This window comes from Photinus pyralis, unplaced genomic scaffold, assembly GCF_008802855.1.
Source record: "Photinus pyralis isolate 1611_PpyrPB1 unplaced genomic scaffold, Ppyr1.3 Ppyr1.4_LG9, whole genome shotgun sequence".
Classification (NCBI taxonomy): domain Eukaryota; kingdom Metazoa; phylum Arthropoda; class Insecta; order Coleoptera; family Lampyridae; genus Photinus; species Photinus pyralis.
Genome location: NW_022170878.1, coordinates 12,857,283 through 12,877,251, shown reverse-complemented (window position 1 = coordinate 12,877,251; position 19,969 = coordinate 12,857,283). Strand labels below are relative to the sequence as shown.

The following is a 19,969-nucleotide window of genomic DNA, read 5'->3' as shown; positions in this document are numbered from 1 at the left end:
GTGCGTCTTATTTACGGGCTTCCCCCTCATTTATTAGAAAAGTTTATGTACAGTATCAAAATTTACATCTTTCAAAAATCACAGTTATACCCGGAGGTTTAAAAAAAATCAGTCTGCTTTTCGCGGTTTACGCTTCTTTACAGTAGGACTGGAAGATCTACTTCTATCACCAGATTCCGAGTCGGATTCGTGAACTACCTCTTCAGCGTCATCTAGCAGATCATCTTTGATATCTTCATCTGCCTGTATAACATAAAGAGCTGCATTAACGCTGATATTTAACAAAAATCGAGACTACTTATAATAGGGAAATCCATGCAAACAAATCTGTATGTTTTAAATGAGACACCCTGTATAAAACAATTGCTTTACAGTGTGTAATGAGATTGTCAATTGTCTCTGCATGCAAAAAACTGGCCTTCTTTTCAGTCTACACCAAAAATAGCCTTACAGTTGTATACTATCCAATGCTTACCAATTCGTCGTCACTTAATTTATCTGCGCTTTTTTCTTTACTTTCCACCGGGGTCTTATGTACAGGTATCGATTTAGGTGGATAAACCAAATCGATAATGCACACCAAAACCTAAATGAATACACTTTAGAAATGACATACACGGATGCCGACTTACCAAACCCAAAAGTGCCCCCAACACTATCGTGGCAACTGCAAAAATGAGATACGAACCCCACGTTGGTAAACCGAATTCCTCCATTAAATGAGTGTGAATCCCCTTAAAACTTTTCAATAATCCTCCTTTCAGTTTGTAAAAACAACTTACACGTAACAATTGGGATAATTTAAAGAACGACGATACCAGTGACATTTGAATGGAACTGGGCGATTTCCACCTTGAAATTGGATCAACAGTCTTCCACTTTTTCTCCTCGATAAACGACACAAAAGAAACTTTGTCACGAGTTCCCTTATACTGTCGAAACTCTCCGTTAAGTACACTAAAACAACTCCTGAAATCTAGCAGCGAACGAAGCACAAGACTTACTGAAATATTGTCGGCAATGCCGTCACCATAAATCGGCCGCTGAGCCCCGGCGACACCGTAACATCAACCTGTCCGACTTTAACGCCCAACTCGCTACCCATCAAAGCGAATTCCTTCCAAATGGGCTGTAGACCCTTACAGGCTGGACACCAAGGAGCGTAACTGCAATAATTAATTCACGAATGGCGTTAACTTTGATTTGCTGATTGACACGCGGCACAAAACCGATTTTAAATACATCCACTTACAATTCTACCATCCACTCGTCCTCGAGAATTTTGTGCCAGTTGTCCTCGTGTAATTCGGCGACTGCTCTTTGGGCATTTACGTACAAAACGACGTTCAAAATTAGAAAAAGGACCGACCAAGTCATTTTAAACGGCGCCATTACTAAACTACTGTTTTGTTTTGTTGTATTACGGTGATGCCACTCCTTTTTATTAATCATCAAGTTACAGGGTTTCAATTTTGCTACTATATACAAGGTACTTCGTTTCGAGGCCGGGAAAACTTACAAAAATTGGTTGGTAGCACCACAGATGTAAATATACTAGATATTCAAGCGTCTGGTAAATTAAATCCATTAAAAAACTAATTTTTTCAAAATTTGTAAAAGCTTTCAATACAGACACAGTTGCAATTAGCGGGTATTGTGTCAAACGTTGGTATAAACAGTTTATAGAGAACAAAGGGAAAGTCGTGAGGCTAAATTTTACAATGGACCTGTGAACCAATGAATTACAAAATGCAAAAACAGCAAAACTAAATCAAGACACTATTTTCTACATATACAGATTAACATCGTTTAAAAATTGCTGATATAAGGAAAGGGCCCCCAAATGTTTTTGAAGGCGGGCCTCTAAAAAGTTACGCCATTGAACGTTAGGCGCTATTTGCTTCTTTAATTAGATACAGCTTTTCAAAGTGGTGGTATCCTTTTTCAACAAGTTACAGCAAAGAAATATGTGCTATTTAAAATATTATTGAAGGAGTATATTTACATCTGTGGTTCTAGCAACCAATTTTTGTGATATTCTTGCCGGAACGTATTTGACTACGGAAAACAAGGCTTTGAAGCACAGGAATACAAAACATGTTTTTTTTTTTTAATTTTAAAAACGAAAACGATACAAATTACAGTTATCCAGAAATGGGTTCATGCTTAATTGTGCGCCTTGTAGATAGTAGAAAAATGGCAACACCGTTGCGTCGCTAGCGGCATCACCGTAATACACAACAAAATTACAAAAGTTTAGTAATGGCGCTGTGCAAAATGACTTCATCGGTCTTTTTTCTAATTTTGAACGCCCTTTTGTACGTAAATGCCCAAAAAGCTGTCGCCGAATTACACGAGGACAACTGGCACAAAATTCTAGAGGACGAGTGGATGGTAGAATTGTAAGTGGACGTATTTAAAATCGGTTTTGTGCCGCGTGTCAATCGGCAAATCAAAGTTAACGCCATTCGTGAATTAATTATTGCAGTTACGCTCCTTGGTGTCCAGCCTGTAAGGGTCTACAGCCCATTTGGAAGGAATTCGCTTCGATGGGTAGCGAGTTGGGCGTTAAAGTCGGACAGGTCGATGTTACGGTGTCGCCGGGACTCAGCGGACGATTTATGGTGACGGCATTGCCGACAATATTTCAGTAGGTCTTGTGCTTCGTTCGCGGTCCGATTTTAGGAGTTTTTTTTTAGTGTAATTAACGGAGAGTTTCGGCAATATAAGGGAACTCGTGACAAAGTTTCTTTTGTGTCGTTTATCGAGGAGAAAAAGTGGAAGACTGTTGATCCAATTCCAAGCTGGAAATCGCCCAGTTCCATTCAAATGTCTCTGGTATCGTCGTTCTTTAAATTATCCCAATTATTACGTGTAAGTTGTTTTTACAAACTGAAAGGAGGATTATTGAAAGGTTTTAGGGGATTCACACTCATTTAATGGAGGAATTCGGTTTACCAACGTGGGGTTCGTATCTCATTTTTGCAGTTGCCACGATAGTGTTGGGGGCACTTTTGGGTTTGGTAAGTCGGCATCCGTGTTTGTCATTTCTAAAGTGTATTCATTTAGGTTTTGGTGTGCATTATCGATTTGGTTTATCCACCGAAATCGATACCTGTACATAAGACCCCTGTGGAAAGTAAAGAAAAAAGTGCAGATAAATTAAGTGACGACGAATTGGTAAGCATTGGATAGTGTGCCACTGTATGGTTTTTTTTTGTGTAGACTGAAAAGAAGGCCAGTTTTTTGCATGCAATTTTATTTTCTTATTCAGAATCGAGACAATTGACAATCTCATTGCACACAGTGTAAAGCAATTGTTTTATACAGGGTGTCTCGTTGGGTTACCCTATTATAAGTAGTCTCGGTTTGTGTTTTTGTTAAATATCGGCGTTAATGCAGTTCTTAATGTTATTACAGGCAGATGAAGATATCAAAGATGACCTGCTAGATGATGCTGAACGGTTAGTTCACGAATCAGACTCTGAATCTGGTGATAAAAGTAGACCTTCCAGTCCTACTGTAAAGAAGCGTAAACCGCGAAAAGCAGACTGATTTTTTTTGAAACCTCCTTGTATAACTGTGATGATCGAAAGATGTAAATTTTGATACTGTACATAAACTTTTCTAATAAACGAGGGGAAACTCGAAAGTAAGACGCACGCTAAAAGTATTTAATAATCACTAATCTTACAATTAATTATGTACAAATTAAATGAAGGGGGGAAATCGTAAAAATCTAATCATAATCATGACTGCCTTCTCTTGGATCTAACAGGGCTTCGATTTCCTTCTGGGTCACCTCGGTCATATTTGACGTCGACTTATGGCGAATGTCTTTTAAGTCCTCTGTTAAGCCCGATTCTGTTATGCTAGAAAGTAAATCGGGTACATTTTTTGTTATTTTAATTTCTAATAAAATATTCCACTTTAACGTGAGTTACTTACACCAAGCTCTCCTCCGCGTCGTCGTCCGGTACGGCGAAATAAGGGTTCTGAGAAGCGGGTCGAAATGTGTAGCCCGTCAATACGAAGAAAACGTACGTCGCCATCTCCCTAAACATTTCGTCAAGCCATCCGTATTGAAACGGAACCGTTATGCGTAGCAAATAGACGACGATGCGAGTAAAATAAATGTAGCACACGATCATTATGTAAAAGTGCTGGAATAATTTCAATTTTCGCAGACTGGTCGCGACCTTGCCAATTGTTACGCTCGCCTGCTGTAGATGCCTGATGGACCACACTACCGGGAACAGTATGCAGCCGCAGCACAGCAAGTCGACGAGTATAAAAATATCGCGCCACGTACGATGTTCGCGAGCGCCCTCCTCGCTCTCCTCGAGAATAATTTCGGCTACGTTCGCGAGAACTTGTAGCGGAATTACGACCATAAAAAGACGTTTGTCACGAGGTGCGAGTATATGCTTAATAAACGTCCACCCGGTTCCGATCAGTAGCAGAATCACAAACAGTAGGGTGCCCTTCAGCAAATGAGCGATGTAGTACAAGACCGCCCAGGTGGATAGGTGTACGCCCGACCGTTCGATGAAGTGATAATTCATGCCGTGAAACGCGAGCGACAGCGCCTTCAAAAACACGAGCGTCGCCATCAGGTAGTGAATTTTAAAGACCGGATGTTTCGACTGACGCAGCAGGAAAACCCAAAACGCTCCCGACAACAAAAACAATATGGCCATCGTGCAGTAGAGCGCGGGCAGTTGCATTTCGCCCGCCGACAGAAAATTACCCACATTTTCCTCAGTAATTTGTATCTGAAAATGTCAACTCTAACAAAAAAAAAGGGGGCGATATCCGGATTACGTACCCGAAAATTGACATTCACCTGCTTGGTATTGTAGTTGGGGCAATTGTAGAAGTACAAGTTGTACAGGCCTTCCTCGGCGCTGCTCAAGATTCGCATAACAAACTACGAGAACAAAAGTGCAATTAGTTACTCTGGACGGAACCGTTTTCTTTTGTTAAATTAGCCTCGGGGTCAAAATGTGTTATTTTCATAAACCTACAGGGTGTCTCAAGGGCTATAGAAAAGTGTCGCATAAAAGAACAAAAGAATTTTCCAATTTAGTTGACAAGGTAACCACGGATGTTAGGTTGGTTGCCTATACAATTAAATCGTCTCCTCGTAGCGAAATCAAAATCCGATACATACACTAGTGTTGAAAGACGGCGGTCCTTTACCATCATGCCGAATGGAAATGGGCAAGCGCAGTTTGCTGCACGAACTCGCCGTGACGACGGATTCGTCGCCGGTACTACGTTTTCGTCTGGTCTGCATTAAAATATTTCCGCTTCCCACCAGCGCCTGCTTTACGCTCGGCATGGGAATCTCCTTGCTACTTCCGTATATGTGCACGCTCTTCCATTCCGGACTGCAGTTTACGTATAGCACTTTGTCCTTGAGATTCATTATGAAGTAGATGACCGCCGCTTCGTGCTCGGAATGCACCGGGTCTTCGAGCAGGCAGCGATCGGGGTGACTATCCAGGTACGGGCTTGTGGCGTCGTTCAAAGTTCTATCGACGCTAAAGCCGAACTACGCTCGGCAAGTTAATCGCAATCGCTACTGCGAGGTATACTTACAATGGCGTTTTCGTCGAACGGTTCGGCCTTAAAATTTTGCAGTTGCACGTCCAATTTTCCCCCGTTATAAAAGCCGAAAGTGCTTAAGCCGATGTAGCGGCGTGAGTCATTCTGTAAGTGGTCTGTGTTAAAATTCGAAGGGCACTAGCGACTTACCTCAACTTCCAGTTGGTGTATCCTGCCACACGTAAAGGGTAATTTAATTAAGAAGAGGAGGATTAAACTATATTTTACTGTTGTCATTTTATCGCTTTTATTCACCAACGTAGAAAATTATTGCATTTTTTCTCACCTTTTAAGAAAAATTCAATCGATTTTGAGTGCGTTACAATAACCACCAATAAAACTGTTGTGGCTAATGTTCGAGCACACTCGCTAACCATGTTATTAAAAGAAGGTAGTAGATGGCGCTGTGTTAAAACACGCAAACGAAGGTAGTAGATAAAACACGCAAACGAAAATATAAAACGACACCAAATAATTGTAAAGTAGAAATAGAAATAAATCACTTTAGCACCTAATTATAGTTAGTTCACTTTTCATTTTCTTGGTTTTTTGAGGTAGTGTTCTGCTGGGTTCATATGAACCTGGCAGAACATGTAATAATAATAATCAATTCCAAATCAATATTAGCAATGTATGTAAAAAGTCCCAGTGTATAACAATTGCTCTGTTTACTTAGTTTGTATATTTACAACTGACATCTGTCATTTTTTTTGGTTAGTGATTAAAGCGTAAAAATGACGGAATTTAAAATCGAGGAGGAAGATTTATACGAAATTTTAGAAATCGAACCGACAAGCACCACAAATGACGTAAGTTTCTGCTAAAAATAATCGTTCGATTTAAGGAGTTCGCTTGCAGATTAAAAAAGCTTACAGAAAGAAGGCTTTACAATGCCATCCCGACAAGAATCCGGATAATCCCAACGCTGCAAAACTATTCCATCAGTTAACGAAGATATTAGAGGTGCTAACGGATGAATCGGCACGGAAAGTTTACGATCGAGTATTAAGGGGCAAGAAGGAGGCGGCTTTAAGGCACAGAGAGCTAGATGGGAAACGAAGGAAGTTGAAGGAAGATCTGGAGGCGCGCGAGAGGGGAGGCGTAAAACGAAACGGTAGCGATGAGTTGAAGGTAATTGAAACATTGGAGCTTCTCGAGCTGTACCGTTTATTTTAGGCCGAAATTGAGCGGTTACGAAAGGAAGGTTCCAAATTAGTCCAAGAAGAAATGGAGTACATTAAAACAAAGTTACGACAAGAGAGCCAAGCTGCCGGAACGAAATACAGAGTGAAGATCAAGTGGAAAGTTGCAAGGGACGACGCCACAAATGGCGGTTACGATCAGGAGCTGCTCGGTAAATTTTTATCAAAGTACGGCGATATTACGGCGATGGTTATGTCTCCCAAGAGAAAAGGGAGTGCATTAGTAGAGTTCGAGTCGAAACGTGCGGCAGAAATGGCCGTCGATTTCGAGAAGGGCTTGGCCGTAAATCCGCTCGAACTATCGTGGGTGAACGGCCCTCCGTGCGGAGTACGTAGTTCCACGATTAAGGAATCCGACTATGAAAGTGTGGTATTAATGAAACTAAGACAGGCAGAGGAACGGAAGCGACTAATTGAACAAATGATGGCCGACGACGAAACTTAAAACATGTACAGTTCTTTATTAAAACGATTTTAAGTTACACAATTTCAATTGCCGTCCGCCGAACTGCAGCACTAAGCAAAGCGTTCGTGTCGGGTTGTTCCGTCATAATATCGACACGTACCCACTGTAACGTGCGCGAGGATTCACGTATTGCACTCAGTACTGCTTGAACGTACAGACCATCTTCAAAATTTGCCGCCAAAGAAACGGGCTCCTTGACCCATCCTGCGTTTTCCTTCACGGGTAAGAACGCCTCGCGTAACGCCCCCACCATTTTACACAAACCTTTTATTAACGGACGCGGCAGGCATACATTCGGTACGGCCAGCTGCAAGTCCTCGACATCTAAATACAGCACCTCTTCGCTAGTCTTGTTGCGACGCCCGAACAAATCCCCCCCTCTCACTACTAGATACGTTTGATCGCCGCAGACGGTAATCTCCTGTTGAAAACTACAGGACGCAGTGTGACTGTTTAAGTTCGCCGTTACGACGGTCCCACCTTCCAGTTCCATTTGAAATGTACAAAAGTCCGGAGCCGAAATGTAACGGATGCCCGAAATGTTGTCGGTCGTCTTTGAAAACGTCCTCACGACCCCGTGAACGCGAACCGCCTTACGTCCGGTGAGAAAACTAACGAAATCGATTACGTGACTGCCGATGAGATTAAGCGCGCCGCCGCCCATGACGTGATCGCACCGCCAATCGTAGCTGTCGTTATCGGAAAACAATCTCCCGCTCTGTATTCGAATGTCGATTAACGTAATAGACGAGCCCAGGTAGTTTTCGAGGATGGCACGTCGCATATGCGTAAAGGCCGGCAGGAAGCGATAAGAGTGATTGATGAGCGATATAAGCGTGGGATAGTACTGACCGGCGCGTACCATTTTCAATGCGTCCGTCTGATTTAGACCGGCCGGTTTGTCGCACACGACGTGCTTTCCGATACCCAACGCCTTAACCGAAATCTGCGCGTGTAGATTAGGGGAGCAGAGTACGAATATTAGATCGACGTCTTTGCGAAGGAGGACGTCGTCGATTTTGTTCGTAAAGAATGGTATTCCCAGTTCCTTTGAGATTTCTTGCGCTTCTTGGATGGTGGGGCTCCAAATTGCTTCGATTTTAAAACCATTCTCTTTCAGTATCGGAACGAGGACTCTTACTTCTGCACCGGAACCGAACACGCCGATGCCCGGGAGCATGATGATTCCGTTTAAATCGTCCTCAGATTTGTTTTTTTAGTAAAAATTTATTTTGTTTTGCATTTGAGGTTATGATAACACACTGAACTAAAATCCCTAAATATCTGGGGGAATTTAAGTTGATAAATAGTTAATGTATGAAAATACTAGATGGTGCTGCTTTGAATATTTGGCATGCTTTGACAGCAGATGTTGACCGTACCAACCGTAAACAAACACGACCGAAAATTCCACCAACAAAATTCAAAAAATGTAAAAAAGTAGAGCGAATTGAAACAAAAGCAAAATCGCAACACATATCGTATTTCGTTGTCCGATCTCATTACTTTATAATTAATGAAAACCGAGTAGGATAGAGCAATTCAATTACCAAATGAACAGGTCAACTTCAGTTGCGGCTTGACTTTAGTAATGTAGAATATTTTAGTAATTTCATTTGTTCATTAACTTTACCAAAAATCGACTGCACCAAAATTTCTCGGGAAAACACTTTTTCTTATTAATTTGGGTGCGTAGAATCCAAATCAATTTGTACTTTTTCGATCCGACTTCTCAATTAAAAGTTAGACTAGAAAAAAATTCAAAGGGCTGTAACTTTTGAACTAGTAGCCCAATCTTGGAACTGTTTGAAATTATGGATTCTACAGGCCACATTCTATAAGAAAATTATTTTTTTCCGGGTCGATCTGGGACGATTTTTTTTTTTCGGGGCTCAAAAAAAGGCAGTGTAATAACCTTCCTTTTTTACCAAAAATCGACTGCACCAAAATTTCTCGGGAAAACACTTTTTCTTATTAATTTTGGTGCGTAGAATCCAAAACAATTCGTACTTTTTCGATCAGACTTCTCAATCAAAAGTTATAGACTAGAAACCAATTTCGAAAAAAATTCAAAGGGCTGTAACTTTTGAACTAGTAGCCCAATCTTGGAACTGTTTGAAATTATGGATTCTACAGGCCACATTCTATAAGAAAATTTTTTTTCCGGGTCGATCTGAGACAATTTTTTTTTCGAGGCCCAAAAAAAGGCAGTGTATAACCTTCCTTTTTTACCAAAAATTGACTACACCAAAATTTCTCGGGAAAACACTTTTTCTTATTAATTTTGGTGCGTAGAATCCAAAACAAATCGTACTTTTTCTATCAGACTTCTCAATCAAAAGTTATAGACCAATTTCGAAAGAAAATTCAAAGGTTTGTAACTTTTGAACTAGTAGCCCAATCTTGGAACTGTTTGGTCCAAATGTTTTTGTTTCTACGAATGATTATATGTTTAAATGATCTATAAGCAACCCCGGAACAGCCCTCTAAAAGTTAATTTCATTCTCGTTTTAAACTTACGTAATTTCTTATAAATTTCACACTTAAATGCATAGCAATCATCCACTGCAGGGGTTGTAATTTTGGTAGTGGTCCAAATGTTTTTGTTTCTATGAATGATTATGTTTAAATGATCTATAAGCAACCCCGGAACAGCCCTCTAAAAGTTAATTTCATTCTCGTTTTAAACTTACGTAATTTCTTATAAATTTCACACTTAAATGCAAAGCTATCCTAGACTGCAGGGGTTGTAATTTTGGTAGTGTTCCAAATGTTTTTGTTTCTATGAATGATTATGTTTAAATGATCTATAAGCAACCCCGGAACAGCCCTCTAAAAGTTAATTTCATTCTCGTTTTAAACTTACGCAATTTCTTATAAATTTCACACTTAATTGCGTAGAAATCTTCGACTGCAGGGGTTGTAATTTTTGTAGTGTTCCAAATGTTTTTGTTTCTATGAATGATTATATGTTTAAATGATCTATAAGCAACCCCGGAACAGCCCTCTAAAAGTTAATTTCATTCTCGTTTTAAACTTACGTAATTTCTTATAAATTTCACACTTAAATGCAAAGCTATCCTAGACTGCAGGGGTTGTAATTTTGGTAGTGTTCCAAATGTTTTTGTTTCTATGAATGATTATGTTTAAATGATCTATAAGCAACCCCGGAACAGCCCTCTAAAAGTTAATTTCATTCTCGTTTTAAACTTACGTAATGTCTTATAAATTTCACACTTAAATGCATAGCTATCCTAGACTGCAGGTGTTGTAATTTAGGTAGTGGTCCAAATGTTTTTGTTTCTATGAATGATTATGTTTAAATGATCTATAAGCAACCCCGGAACAGCCCTCTAGAAGTTAATTTCATTCTCGTTTTAAACTTACGTAATTTCTTATAAATTTCACACTTAAATGCAAAGCTATCCTAGACTGCAGGGGTTGTAATTTTGGTAGTAGTCCAAATGTTTTTGTTTCTATGAATGATTATGTTTAAATGATCTATAAGCAACCCCGGAACGGCCCTCTAAGAGTTAATTTCATTCTCATTTTAAACTTACGTAATTTCTTATAAATTTCACACTTAATTGCGTACCTAGCTATCCTAGACTGCAGGGGTTGTAATTTTTGTAGTGGTCCAAATGTTTTTGTTTCTATGAATGATTATGTTTAAATGATCTATAAGCAACCCCGGAACAGCCCTCTAGGAGTTAATTTCATTCTCATTTTAAACTTACGTAATTTCTTATAAATTTCACACTTAAATGCAAAGCTATCCTAGACTGCAGGGGTTGTAATTTTGGTAGTGGTCCAAATGTTTTTGTTTCTATTAATGATTATGTTTAAATGATCAATAAGCAACCCCGGAACAGCCCTCTAAAAGTTAATTTCATTCTCGTTTTAAACTTACGTAATTTCTTATTAATTTCACACTTAATTGCGTAGAAATCTTCGACTGCAGGGGCTGTAATTTTGGTAGTGGTCCAAATGTTTTTGTTTCTATGAATGATTATGTTTAAATGATCAATAAGCAACCCCGAAACAGCCCTCTAAAAGTTAATTTCATTCTCGTTTTAAACTTACGTAATTTCTTATAAATTTCACACTTAAATGCATAGCAATTCTCCACTGCAGGGGTTGTAATTTTTGTAGTGGTCCAAATGTTTTTGTTTCTATTAATGATTATGTTTAAATGATCTGTAAGCAACCCCGGAACAGCCCTCTAAAAGTTAATTTCATTCTCGTTTTAAACTTACGTAATTTCTTATAAATTTCACACTTAAATGCATAGCAATCCTCGACTGCAGGGGTTGTAATTTTTGTAGTGGTCCAAATGTTTTTGTTTCTATGAATGATTATGTTTAAATGATCAATAAGCAACCCCGAAACAGCCCTCTAAAAGTTAATTTCATTCTCGTTTTATACTTACGTAATTTCTTATAAATTTCACACTTAATTGCGTAGCAATCTTCGACTGCAGGGGTTGTAATTTTGGTAGTGGTCCAAATGTTTTTGTTTCTATGAATGATTACGTTTAAATGATCTATAAGCAACCCCGGAACAGCCCTCTAAAAGTTTATTTCATTTTCGTTTTAAACTTACGTAATTTCTTACAAATTTCACACTTAAATGCATAGCAATTCTCCACTGCAGGGGTTGTAATTTTTATAGTGGTCCAAATGTTTTTGTTTCTATTAATGATTATGTTTAAATGATCTGTAAGCAACCCCGGAACAGCCCTCTAGAAGTTAATTTCATTCTCGTTTTAAACTTACGTAATTTCTTATAAATTTCACACTTAAATGCAAAGCTATCCTAGACTGCAGGGGTTGTAATTTTGGTAGTGGTCCAAATGTTTTTGTTTCTATTAATGATTATGTTTAAATGATCAATAAGCAACCCCGGAACAGCCCTCTAGAAGTTAATTTCATTCTCGTTTTAAACTTACGTAATTTCTTATAAATTTCACACTTAAATGCATAGCAATCCTCGACTGCAGGGGTTGTAATTTTGGTAGTGGTCCAAATGTTTTTGTTTCTATGAATGATTATGTTTAAATGATCTATAAGCAACCCCGGAACAGCCCTCTAAAAGTTAATTTCATTCTCGTTTTAAACTTACGTAATTTCTTATAAATTTCACACTTAAATGCATAGCTATCCTAGACTGCAGGGGTTGTAATTTTTGTAGTGGTCCAAATGTTTTTGTTTCTATTAATGATTATGTTTAAATGATCTATAAGCAACCCCGGAACAGCCCTCTAGGAGTTAATTTCATTCTCGTTTTAAACTTACGTAATTTCTTATAAATTTCACACTTAAATGCATAGCTATCCTAGACTGCAGGTGTTGTAATTTAGGTAGTGGTCCAAATGTTTTTGTTTCTATGAATGATTATGTTTAAATGATCTATAAGCAGTCCCGGAAGTGCCCTCTACATATACATCTCATTCTCGTTTTAAACTTACGTACCTAATTTTTTCGAAAAAAATGCAGTTCATTTTTTAAGAAAGTTCAAATATTGACATTACCTAGTATATGAACTTAGTATCAGTATCTATGTCTTACTCACAACACCCCCAGGACAAAAGATTACCTGTATCTTCCGAAATCAACATTAAAAGTATCGCAACACTCTTCTGCGTTCCTGGGTCCACAAATAAATAATTTCTTGCTACAGGATATAGAGGTTTTTTGTAGCTTGCATCATTTTAAATGCAAACTTAAAAATTATTGAAAGGAAAATTGTTTTTATTCCATCGCCGAATATTTTCTGCAATGAAAAATAGTTTGTTGAAATGCCTGCTATTTTATGCATTTATTGTTTGTCACAGTTTAATATGTTATTAATTGTTATATACCCTATACAATATTGTAAATTGTCCAAAGAAATTATACTATTATTTTTAAACTGACGTCATAGGGGCTTGTTGACGGTCCCTATGCACCGGTGAGACCGGTGAAACATTGAACTACCACCATCTAGACCACTACTGAGTGGTGGTCTAGGTGGTGGTATAGTACAATATTTCCTTGCCAGTAATGTGTCATTTTCTGACTTGAGTAAACTATCAAATCAATAAAAACAAACGATAATACTCGTCAGTGGATTTTTTCATTGCGAGAGACTAACTTCACTGACATAGATTTGTGTAGGGTGAATCTTCATCTGTATTAAAATTTGCAGGGCTGCTTCTGCTTCTCTGTCACCTAGTTCTAGTCTTTCTTCCACCTTTCTGAAATTTCCCATATACGTTTCTCTATTGTACCTTCCAGTATACATGCTGGCTGGCGTTAGCGGTCCTTTTTGCAATGTAACAATAAACACGCGTGTCTGGATTTTAAAAGTGCTGCAGAATTTGTACGACTGAGAAACTATGTAACTATGTCAGATTTTAAGTAAAATGGTAACATTAAAAAGTTCGTATAGGTATTTAAATTATCTACATTGCGTATTGCGAATTTCAAACAGTTTTAAACTTCATCCCTTATCAAATGAAATAGTTTTAGATGTTCATTTATAGGGGCATCGAACCCTACCTTTAATTTAAACAATAAACAAATTGTAGACCGTATATTGTTGTCATGTGTTATCATTTAATTAAGGTTTCAGCAGACGGGCAGGTAGCAACTGAGAACATCGCGCAGTAAAATCCCAGGGGATGCAAATGCGCGCGCTTTACGTTCATATAACTACTGTGGCGGCGAGTCCAGTCGCCGCGTTAAACCTTTAAAGTCGTGTTCCTGCTATCCAAAACCTGTAAAGTACGTCTTTGGTGTTACTAGAAAAATCGGCGATAAAGAATGATTAAATTTTAAACCCTTTGTCTAAACCGACACGTAATAGCGCCTTATTTTTGCTGTCATGATTATTTACGAACATTAAACCACGTGCTACTTACACCTTGTATTTTGACAAGAAGTCAATTGTTAAGCAAGAGAATGTCAAGAAGGAAACAGCCGAATCCTGCAAAGTTAGGTACGATGCTGATAATGAGTAAAGTATGTTTTTTTTTCAAAATTTCCCAGCACAATGTAACATGCTTAGATTAAAGTGCCCGCGTTCGTAACACGTGAGTACACGTCACTTCAAAACTTTTTCGCGGTACTTCCGGATTTCCCTGTACACATAAACATTGTCATTTTCTCATTTTTCATAATATTTGGATATTTTCCACGAAAAACGCGATTATGGATCTTTTCTTTTCAGTAGAATATAACGCTGTCTCCGCCACTGTTGGGGGTGGCGAACGGCAACAGCGGGCCCCAGGAGGTGCCGGGGGAACGGTAGCACACAGACAGGGAAATATGCGCTCCCATGACGGTATCCCCTGGGAGTCGTATACCTCGCCCGCCAGCAAACTCTCTGCGCTTCGACCAGCCACGTATACATACTAATATTGCAGTTGGTAATTTCACGGTTAAAATGAGATGATTCCTCAATTAAAAATTCTTATGCCACGCTGTATACATTTAGGTTGTCTTTAAAAGTAAATAAATTAGGTCAAACTGCAACGAATCAACCGCATGCGCCCGTAAAAATTTAAACTATTTTTCATGCAAACACCTTTATTTCCATTTAAATGACTAAAAATGTATTCAAATCAGTAGCAATCATGAATTCAAATGCCAATACTTACACCCTTATTCAAACTAGCATGTGAAGTGAGCTTAAAGTTTACGCGCTCCCACAAAATACCTTTCTTGTTCCCTAAGGCTGACATCTCGGTCAGTTCTCTAGGGCATCTCTTATGTTTTCTGGTAGAATTCCTTTGTGTAACACTTTGGCGTTTATTTTAATTTCAATTAATATTTTATACATAAAATACGTAACGAATTATGTTCCCTATATTAGCCCCAATTTAAATAATTGTTTCACTTTGGACAAAAGCACTTACGCTGCGTACTTGTAATGACATTTTCAACAATTTATTTATCAAACTGCTTGTATGAATGCATGATGGGCACATTGTATCAGTATTTATTGTATAAACCTTCAAATTTCAAATTAGCAACCACGTTCCAACTTCAACATCGCTTGTCACTGTTTTAAAACTCTTTTTCAGTTACACATTGTTATCTAGTGATTTTAGTTTTTAAATTTTGTGCTAAAATTAAGATGTATAAGTCTACTTATTTAGAACGACACAACTAAATGCAACAGTTGCACGCACAATCCTAGTTGAAAATTCCAATTCTTCAACATTTAAATTTCGGACTATTTTTAATAATCGGAACTATTTCATACAAAGCTGGTATGTACCTACACTGCTATACTGCTATTGATGAGGTTGAATAGGTTTAATAATCAATTGTACGCCAATAAAATAAAATAAAGCTGTCGAAGGTTCTTGGATTTAAGAAAAATACAGTTATTGTATAGGACCTAATGTAGTTAAGTCCTAAATCAGTAAAATCAGAGACGGTTGATTTAAACAACTAACATTGCATTATACATTACACTGGCCAATTGAGGCTACTCTCAGATTTATATCCTTACCATCAAATCAGATGCCCGAGTGAATTTGCCAAGTAATTTAGACCTTCAGTGGTCGAAGTATTCTTTCAAGAGTGAGAAGAATACTCTCATATATTTCAATAGTAGCAGTCCTGGTGGGGACTAAGCCGTGTTGTATTTTTGATATTATATCACACTTTGAAAGAAATGAAGTTATCTTCTCTTTCATCGAATATTCATTTATCCTACCCACGAGCAGGACGTATAAGTATAATCGGACGGTAATTTGCCGTGTTAAGAATCCCCTCTTTTGAAAATACGGGTCAGCACTGCACGCACACTTGAAGCAATTTGGAAATGTTCCAGTGCGTAAAAAACAGTTAATTAAGTAAGTGAGTACAGTGATTATAATGAGTTTCACATATTTTAATAATTTAGGGGATATATCAGCAAGTCCAGATGCCCTGTTGCTATTTAGCTTGTTGAATAGGTTTATAACCTCTTCTTCCGTAAAAGGCAATAAATAGATTGAATATGGGTTTTATTAAGGTGGTTTGTAGGCAAATCCACGTGTGGAATAGATTCCCGAAGATTTAACGGCATGTTATGAAAGTGTTTATTGGAGGTTGGCAATTTTTACAGGTAATGTAAGTACAGATTCTTGGTCATCCTTTAGTTTAATGTTTTTATGAATGTGGGAGTGTTTGCTACTTATAGAGTTCAAAACCCTCCTTGCTCAATGCTCTTGCTTTGCGCGCTCTGTATGATTGAACTTGAACTGTAATGATTTCTTTTTGCATTGTTTACCAAGTTTTGGTGAGCTTTCTTCATAGATATTTTCTTTGCGAGACATACATACCTAATATCATTAAGCTTAGCACTAGAGCCACGAGTTGTAGCTGTGACCCAGAGCTTAATTTCGGAGTTATGTCGTTAGTGTTTTAGAGGAAAACAATGTGGCGAGGAAAACTGAAAACATTTTTGATTTGCGTCATCCGTGGAATAGATATCCAAGTTTCATTTTCCAAATACGAAAATAAAAGTTTCGTGTTGGTTTTCGAAAAGAATCTTTTAGAGATGATTGCCCTCGAGGGCGTCGACTGTTGTAAGTTACATTTTATTTTGGTGTTTACTATTACATAGTAGTATATCATGGATGTAACATGAACATTTTTTTGTAGAAATTGAAACGAAATGCACATTTTTTTACTATTAATTTGCGTTTATTTAGGAAAACTATCGAGAAGGGATGCAATTGCAATGTCCGAAACGAAAATACAAACGAAGAAAATGACATTAACAAAACTATATATTTATAGGTCCAACCCTTACCTATGGACGATTCAGTGAGTTTTATAAAAGTTATTTATTTATTTATTTACGAATTTGGTACATGTTTGGATTTTGTTAACAATTAATAACGAATCCGTTGCTGTTGGTGTTATTTATAGACGACCGGATTTTTCCATTTCAAAATTGATTGAATCTTTTGAGGAATGTATTGGTCCATTTTTACTTACAGCTGATGAGCTGGTCGGTTTAGTGATTTTAATGTAAACCTGCTTAAAGTTGACGATCCCATTTAGCTCGAACAGCACTATTTGAAAGGTCTATAATATTGCAAAGCTATATAATGATTTGCAGAGTAATCTAAGAAAATTATCTGTTAGATCTTTTAAAATTCAGCCACACAATTTTTTAATCAATTTTCAAAACGTTTCGTAATAAATATAAATCGTATTAATCTTTAGTATCATTTGTGTTACAGAATACGCTTCCTTTTTTTTGTTTTCTTTCTTTCAATAGAAATTTCCTTATCATATTGTTATCGATTTGTAAAGTATATGTTTTATTGTAAAAATAACTGTACTTGATTAATAAATGACATTATTATTAATTTACGTAATTTTTTAGAAAAGTTACATGTACTTATATAGCAATCCTCGATTATGGGTGTTACTACTTTAGTGGTACAATGTAATGTAATGGTATAAGCAACCCTGCAATAATCTTATAAACAAATCTTTCTTTTACTTTTAAACTTACGGATTTTTTTTAGAATAATTGACGTTTATAACTACAGGGATACACTTACATGTATAGCAATCCTCGATTGCGGGGGTTGTAAATTTTGAGGTACACCAAATCTTTTCGTTTGTTTGATATGTTTAAAAGATCTATAAGCAACCTTCTAATTTGTCTTTCAGTCTAAAATTACGCAATTTTCTAGAAAAGTCACACCTGTGAGTATAGCAATCGTTAATTGCAGTGTTGTAACTTTGCGGTACACCAAATGTTTTAGTTTCTTTCGTAGATTATGTTTAAATGATCTATTAGCAACCCTCCAATTGTATTCTAAAAATAAAATTGAATCCTGATTTAAAATTTCGTAAATTTCTAGAAAATTTTATTCACACGTAGAGGAATCGTCGATCGATGGCGTTCTTCCCTCTACGGTACCTCAAATATTTTTTGTTCAACAGCAAAACCAATTAGGGTAGGGAGTAACATCTTTTAATCTTATCTCGTAGGTTATATGACCCTATTAGTAAACATATATGCACAATAAACTTTAAAAGATAAAAAAAGAGTCAGTATTTATTCAAAACTGAAATTTAACATGTTGTTATGTAATGACGCACAAAATTATAACTTTAAGTGAGTAGAATGAAATTATTATAAAATTATAATTTAATGGCTTACAAAAAGTAAAGCAAAAACAGCAATAAGCGACAATAATATATATATTACAAATTAAAATATAGAACAAAGCTGTCATCATCAAAGAACAATGGAGTTAAACCAAATTAAATCAGATACCTAACAACAGTTACCAAAACTGACAAGGCCATAAATACCTATCACTGATTCTTCACGGTATATACGTAACTTCGAAATAGGAATTGTTTTATAAACCTCATTTTATCATTAAAGATATCGATAATGTTATTTAAGGAATTGTACAGCTTCCATATTTAAATGACGGTTATTACCTACTCATGGCGTGTAAGTATGGTAAATGTTTTATTGTAGTCTAGGAACATTGAATTGTGACAAAGACTATACATAAAAGGTTCATCATCAATCTACTTATTGACAGTTTGTGCAGGTAAACTACAGATATTATATTATGGCAACTTTCCACTGATATAAAGTTGAAGACCTTGTATGATTAAATGGTCTACAAAGGACCCTCCAATAGCTTTCTAAAACCAAAGTCTTACCCTTTCAAATTAGTCAATTTTTTTACATGTACAGCAGTTTTCAATTGTAATTTTTGTGGTACACACAGATTATATGTTTAAATGATATAACCAACCCTGCAACTGCTCTCTAAAAAGAAATTTACTTCTCAACTACGAATTGAAACGAACAAACATTTCATATCTGTAAAAAGCCATTGATGCATTCTTCATCCAAAAAATAATAATTACGCATGGCTTTTTAAAAGTGAAAATCAACAATTTTCGTAAAATGGCATTTTTACCTTTCCGTCATAAAATTGTAGGTATTTCACATATTATAATCCGGTCTTTCGTCTAAACTAAAATATTTAAACCTGGTGAAAGTACGAGCTGCAGTAACAGAAGATCAAAATACACGTTCATTAATCGTGAAGTAACCGATTATTCACTATAAACCGGAAAAATTTGAAATAAAATCCCATACAGGGGTTTAACACTAATATCATCCTTGTGAAGATCTGGCAGACGCATAACTATTTTCTAAGATGTTAACTGTTCGTGTATAGAAGAAGTAGAAAATTCTAAGAGTGTTATAAAAATGCCAGCTTTTATTTTTAATTTAGGTTTAATATAAATTACTGGATGAACGCCTATTGAGAACAACGCCAACTATATGTGGTTACCCCGCGGGTCTGCGCTTCCTACCCTGTGCTACGACCTCGTACTCCCAACCCCCATCCAGCGAATGTCTCTAGAGACTCATGGATGACCGTTATTGCATACATACATGCCGATATTAGTGCTATACCTCATTTCGATAGAATACGGTTACGACTTATAAGTTATAACCAGCCGATTTATAACTACAAACACTAATTCATTATCTAACAATTATATTTATTGCAACTCTTTTAAACGAAAACGCTAAAGCACATTTATGTATTTAACTGTCTGTATAGGATGCATGTATTAAAATGTCTTCTCCACTAATCTCCCCGAATATAATCCTGCCAGTCTAGATGAAATCACAGTCGTAGTCTGATTTAACC

The 19,969-nt window shown here is 37.0% G+C and overlaps 6 protein-coding genes across 7 annotated transcripts in view; 3 read left to right on the top strand and 3 right to left on the bottom strand.

Moving 5' to 3' along the window:
* Position 1: 1 nt before the first annotated feature.
* On the bottom strand, positions 2-1,427 carry LOC116180547 (thioredoxin-related transmembrane protein 1-like). Of its 2 annotated transcripts, XM_031500595.1 has the most exons (6): positions 1,253-1,424; positions 1,005-1,166; positions 783-957; positions 633-734; positions 476-586; positions 2-243 (listed from the first exon to the last, which is right to left on the bottom strand). In XM_031500595.1, the coding sequence occupies exons 1-6, from the start codon at positions 1,390-1,392 to the stop codon at positions 109-111; spliced, it is 825 nt and encodes a 274-aa protein (XP_031356455.1). In that variant the 5' UTR covers positions 1,393-1,424; the 3' UTR covers positions 2-108. The 2 variants fall into 2 exon arrangements, with proteins under 2 accessions (XP_031356455.1, XP_031356454.1); XM_031500594.1 differs by having other exon boundaries at positions 633-957; positions 1,253-1,427.
* An 824-nt stretch (positions 1,428-2,251) lies between these two features.
* Positions 2,252-3,662, top strand: LOC116180587 (thioredoxin-related transmembrane protein 1-like). Its single transcript, XM_031500662.1, has 6 exons — positions 2,252-2,402; positions 2,489-2,650; positions 2,700-2,874; positions 2,922-3,023; positions 3,070-3,180; positions 3,421-3,662. The coding sequence occupies exons 1-6, from the start codon at positions 2,263-2,265 to the stop codon at positions 3,553-3,555; spliced, it is 825 nt and encodes a 274-aa protein (XP_031356522.1). The 5' UTR covers positions 2,252-2,262; the 3' UTR covers positions 3,556-3,662.
* LOC116180586 (protein GPR107) lies at positions 3,661-5,966 on the bottom strand. Its single transcript, XM_031500661.1, has 6 exons — positions 5,761-5,966; positions 5,605-5,715; positions 5,174-5,557; positions 4,829-4,930; positions 3,949-4,775; positions 3,661-3,872 (listed from the first exon to the last, which is right to left on the bottom strand). The coding sequence occupies exons 1-6, from the start codon at positions 5,845-5,847 to the stop codon at positions 3,740-3,742; spliced, it is 1,644 nt and encodes a 547-aa protein (XP_031356521.1). The 5' UTR covers positions 5,848-5,966; the 3' UTR covers positions 3,661-3,739.
* Positions 5,967-6,289: 323 nt separating this feature from the next.
* LOC116180944 (dnaJ homolog subfamily C member 17) lies at positions 6,290-7,294 on the top strand. The gene is made up of 3 exons (XM_031501134.1): positions 6,290-6,419; positions 6,469-6,741; positions 6,787-7,294. Exons 1-3 carry the CDS (start codon positions 6,345-6,347, stop codon positions 7,255-7,257), a joined length of 819 nt encoding a protein of 272 aa, XP_031356994.1. The 5' UTR covers positions 6,290-6,344; the 3' UTR covers positions 7,258-7,294.
* Positions 7,254-8,568, bottom strand: LOC116180943 (glucose-fructose oxidoreductase domain-containing protein 2). The gene has a single exon (XM_031501133.1). The coding sequence runs from the start codon at positions 8,456-8,458 to the stop codon at positions 7,292-7,294; it is 1,167 nt and encodes a 388-aa protein (XP_031356993.1). The 5' UTR covers positions 8,459-8,568; the 3' UTR covers positions 7,254-7,291.
* A 5,443-nt stretch (positions 8,569-14,011) lies between these two features.
* Positions 14,012-19,969, top strand: part of LOC116181033 (zinc finger protein 423 homolog) — a 66,763-nt gene continuing 60,805 nt past the window's right edge. The window contains exon 1 of the mRNA XM_031501255.1: positions 14,012-14,256. Within this exon, the coding sequence (XP_031357115.1) occupies positions 14,220-14,256 (37 nt within the window). The 5' untranslated portion in view covers positions 14,012-14,219. The remainder of the gene's footprint in view (positions 14,257-19,969) is intronic.

Bases quoted from the DNA above. Each gene is read 5' to 3' on its own strand.
- LOC116180586 (XM_031500661.1), bottom strand. From the start codon at position 5,847: ATGACAACAGTAAAATATAGTTTAATCCTCCTCTTCTTAATTAAATTA. The intron at 4,931-5,173 runs GTATGTATCGGA...TTGTTCTCGTAG, and splicing joins CGCCGTCTTTCAACACTAGT to TTTGTTATGCGAATCTTGAG. The intron at 4,776-4,828 runs GTACGTAATCCG...TGACATTTTCAG, and splicing joins AGGTGAATGTCAATTTTCGG to ATACAAATTACTGAGGAAAA.
- LOC116180944 (XM_031501134.1), top strand. From the start codon at position 6,345: ATGACGGAATTTAAAATCGAGGAGGAAGATTTATACGAAATTTTAGAA. The intron at 6,420-6,468 runs GTAAGTTTCTGC...GTTCGCTTGCAG, and splicing joins CGACAAGCACCACAAATGAC to ATTAAAAAAGCTTACAGAAA. The intron at 6,742-6,786 runs GTAATTGAAACA...CGTTTATTTTAG, and splicing joins ACGGTAGCGATGAGTTGAAG to GCCGAAATTGAGCGGTTACG.
- LOC116180547 (XM_031500594.1), bottom strand. From the start codon at position 1,392: ATGGCGCCGTTTAAAATGACTTGGTCGGTCCTTTTTCTAATTTTGAAC. The intron at 1,167-1,252 runs GTAAGTGGATGT...TAATTATTGCAG, and splicing joins GACGAGTGGATGGTAGAATT to TTACGCTCCTTGGTGTCCAG. The intron at 587-632 runs GTAAGTCGGCAT...GTATTCATTTAG, and splicing joins TGGGGGCACTTTTGGGTTTG to GTTTTGGTGTGCATTATCGA.
- LOC116180587 (XM_031500662.1), top strand. From the start codon at position 2,263: ATGGCGCTGTGCAAAATGACTTCATCGGTCTTTTTTCTAATTTTGAAC. The intron at 2,651-2,699 runs GTAGGTCTTGTG...GTTTTTTTTTAG, and splicing joins GCATTGCCGACAATATTTCA to TGTAATTAACGGAGAGTTTC. The intron at 3,024-3,069 runs GTAAGTCGGCAT...GTATTCATTTAG, and splicing joins TGGGGGCACTTTTGGGTTTG to GTTTTGGTGTGCATTATCGA.
- LOC116180943 (XM_031501133.1), bottom strand. From the start codon at position 8,458: ATGCTCCCGGGCATCGGCGTGTTCGGTTCCGGTGCAGAAGTAAGAGTC.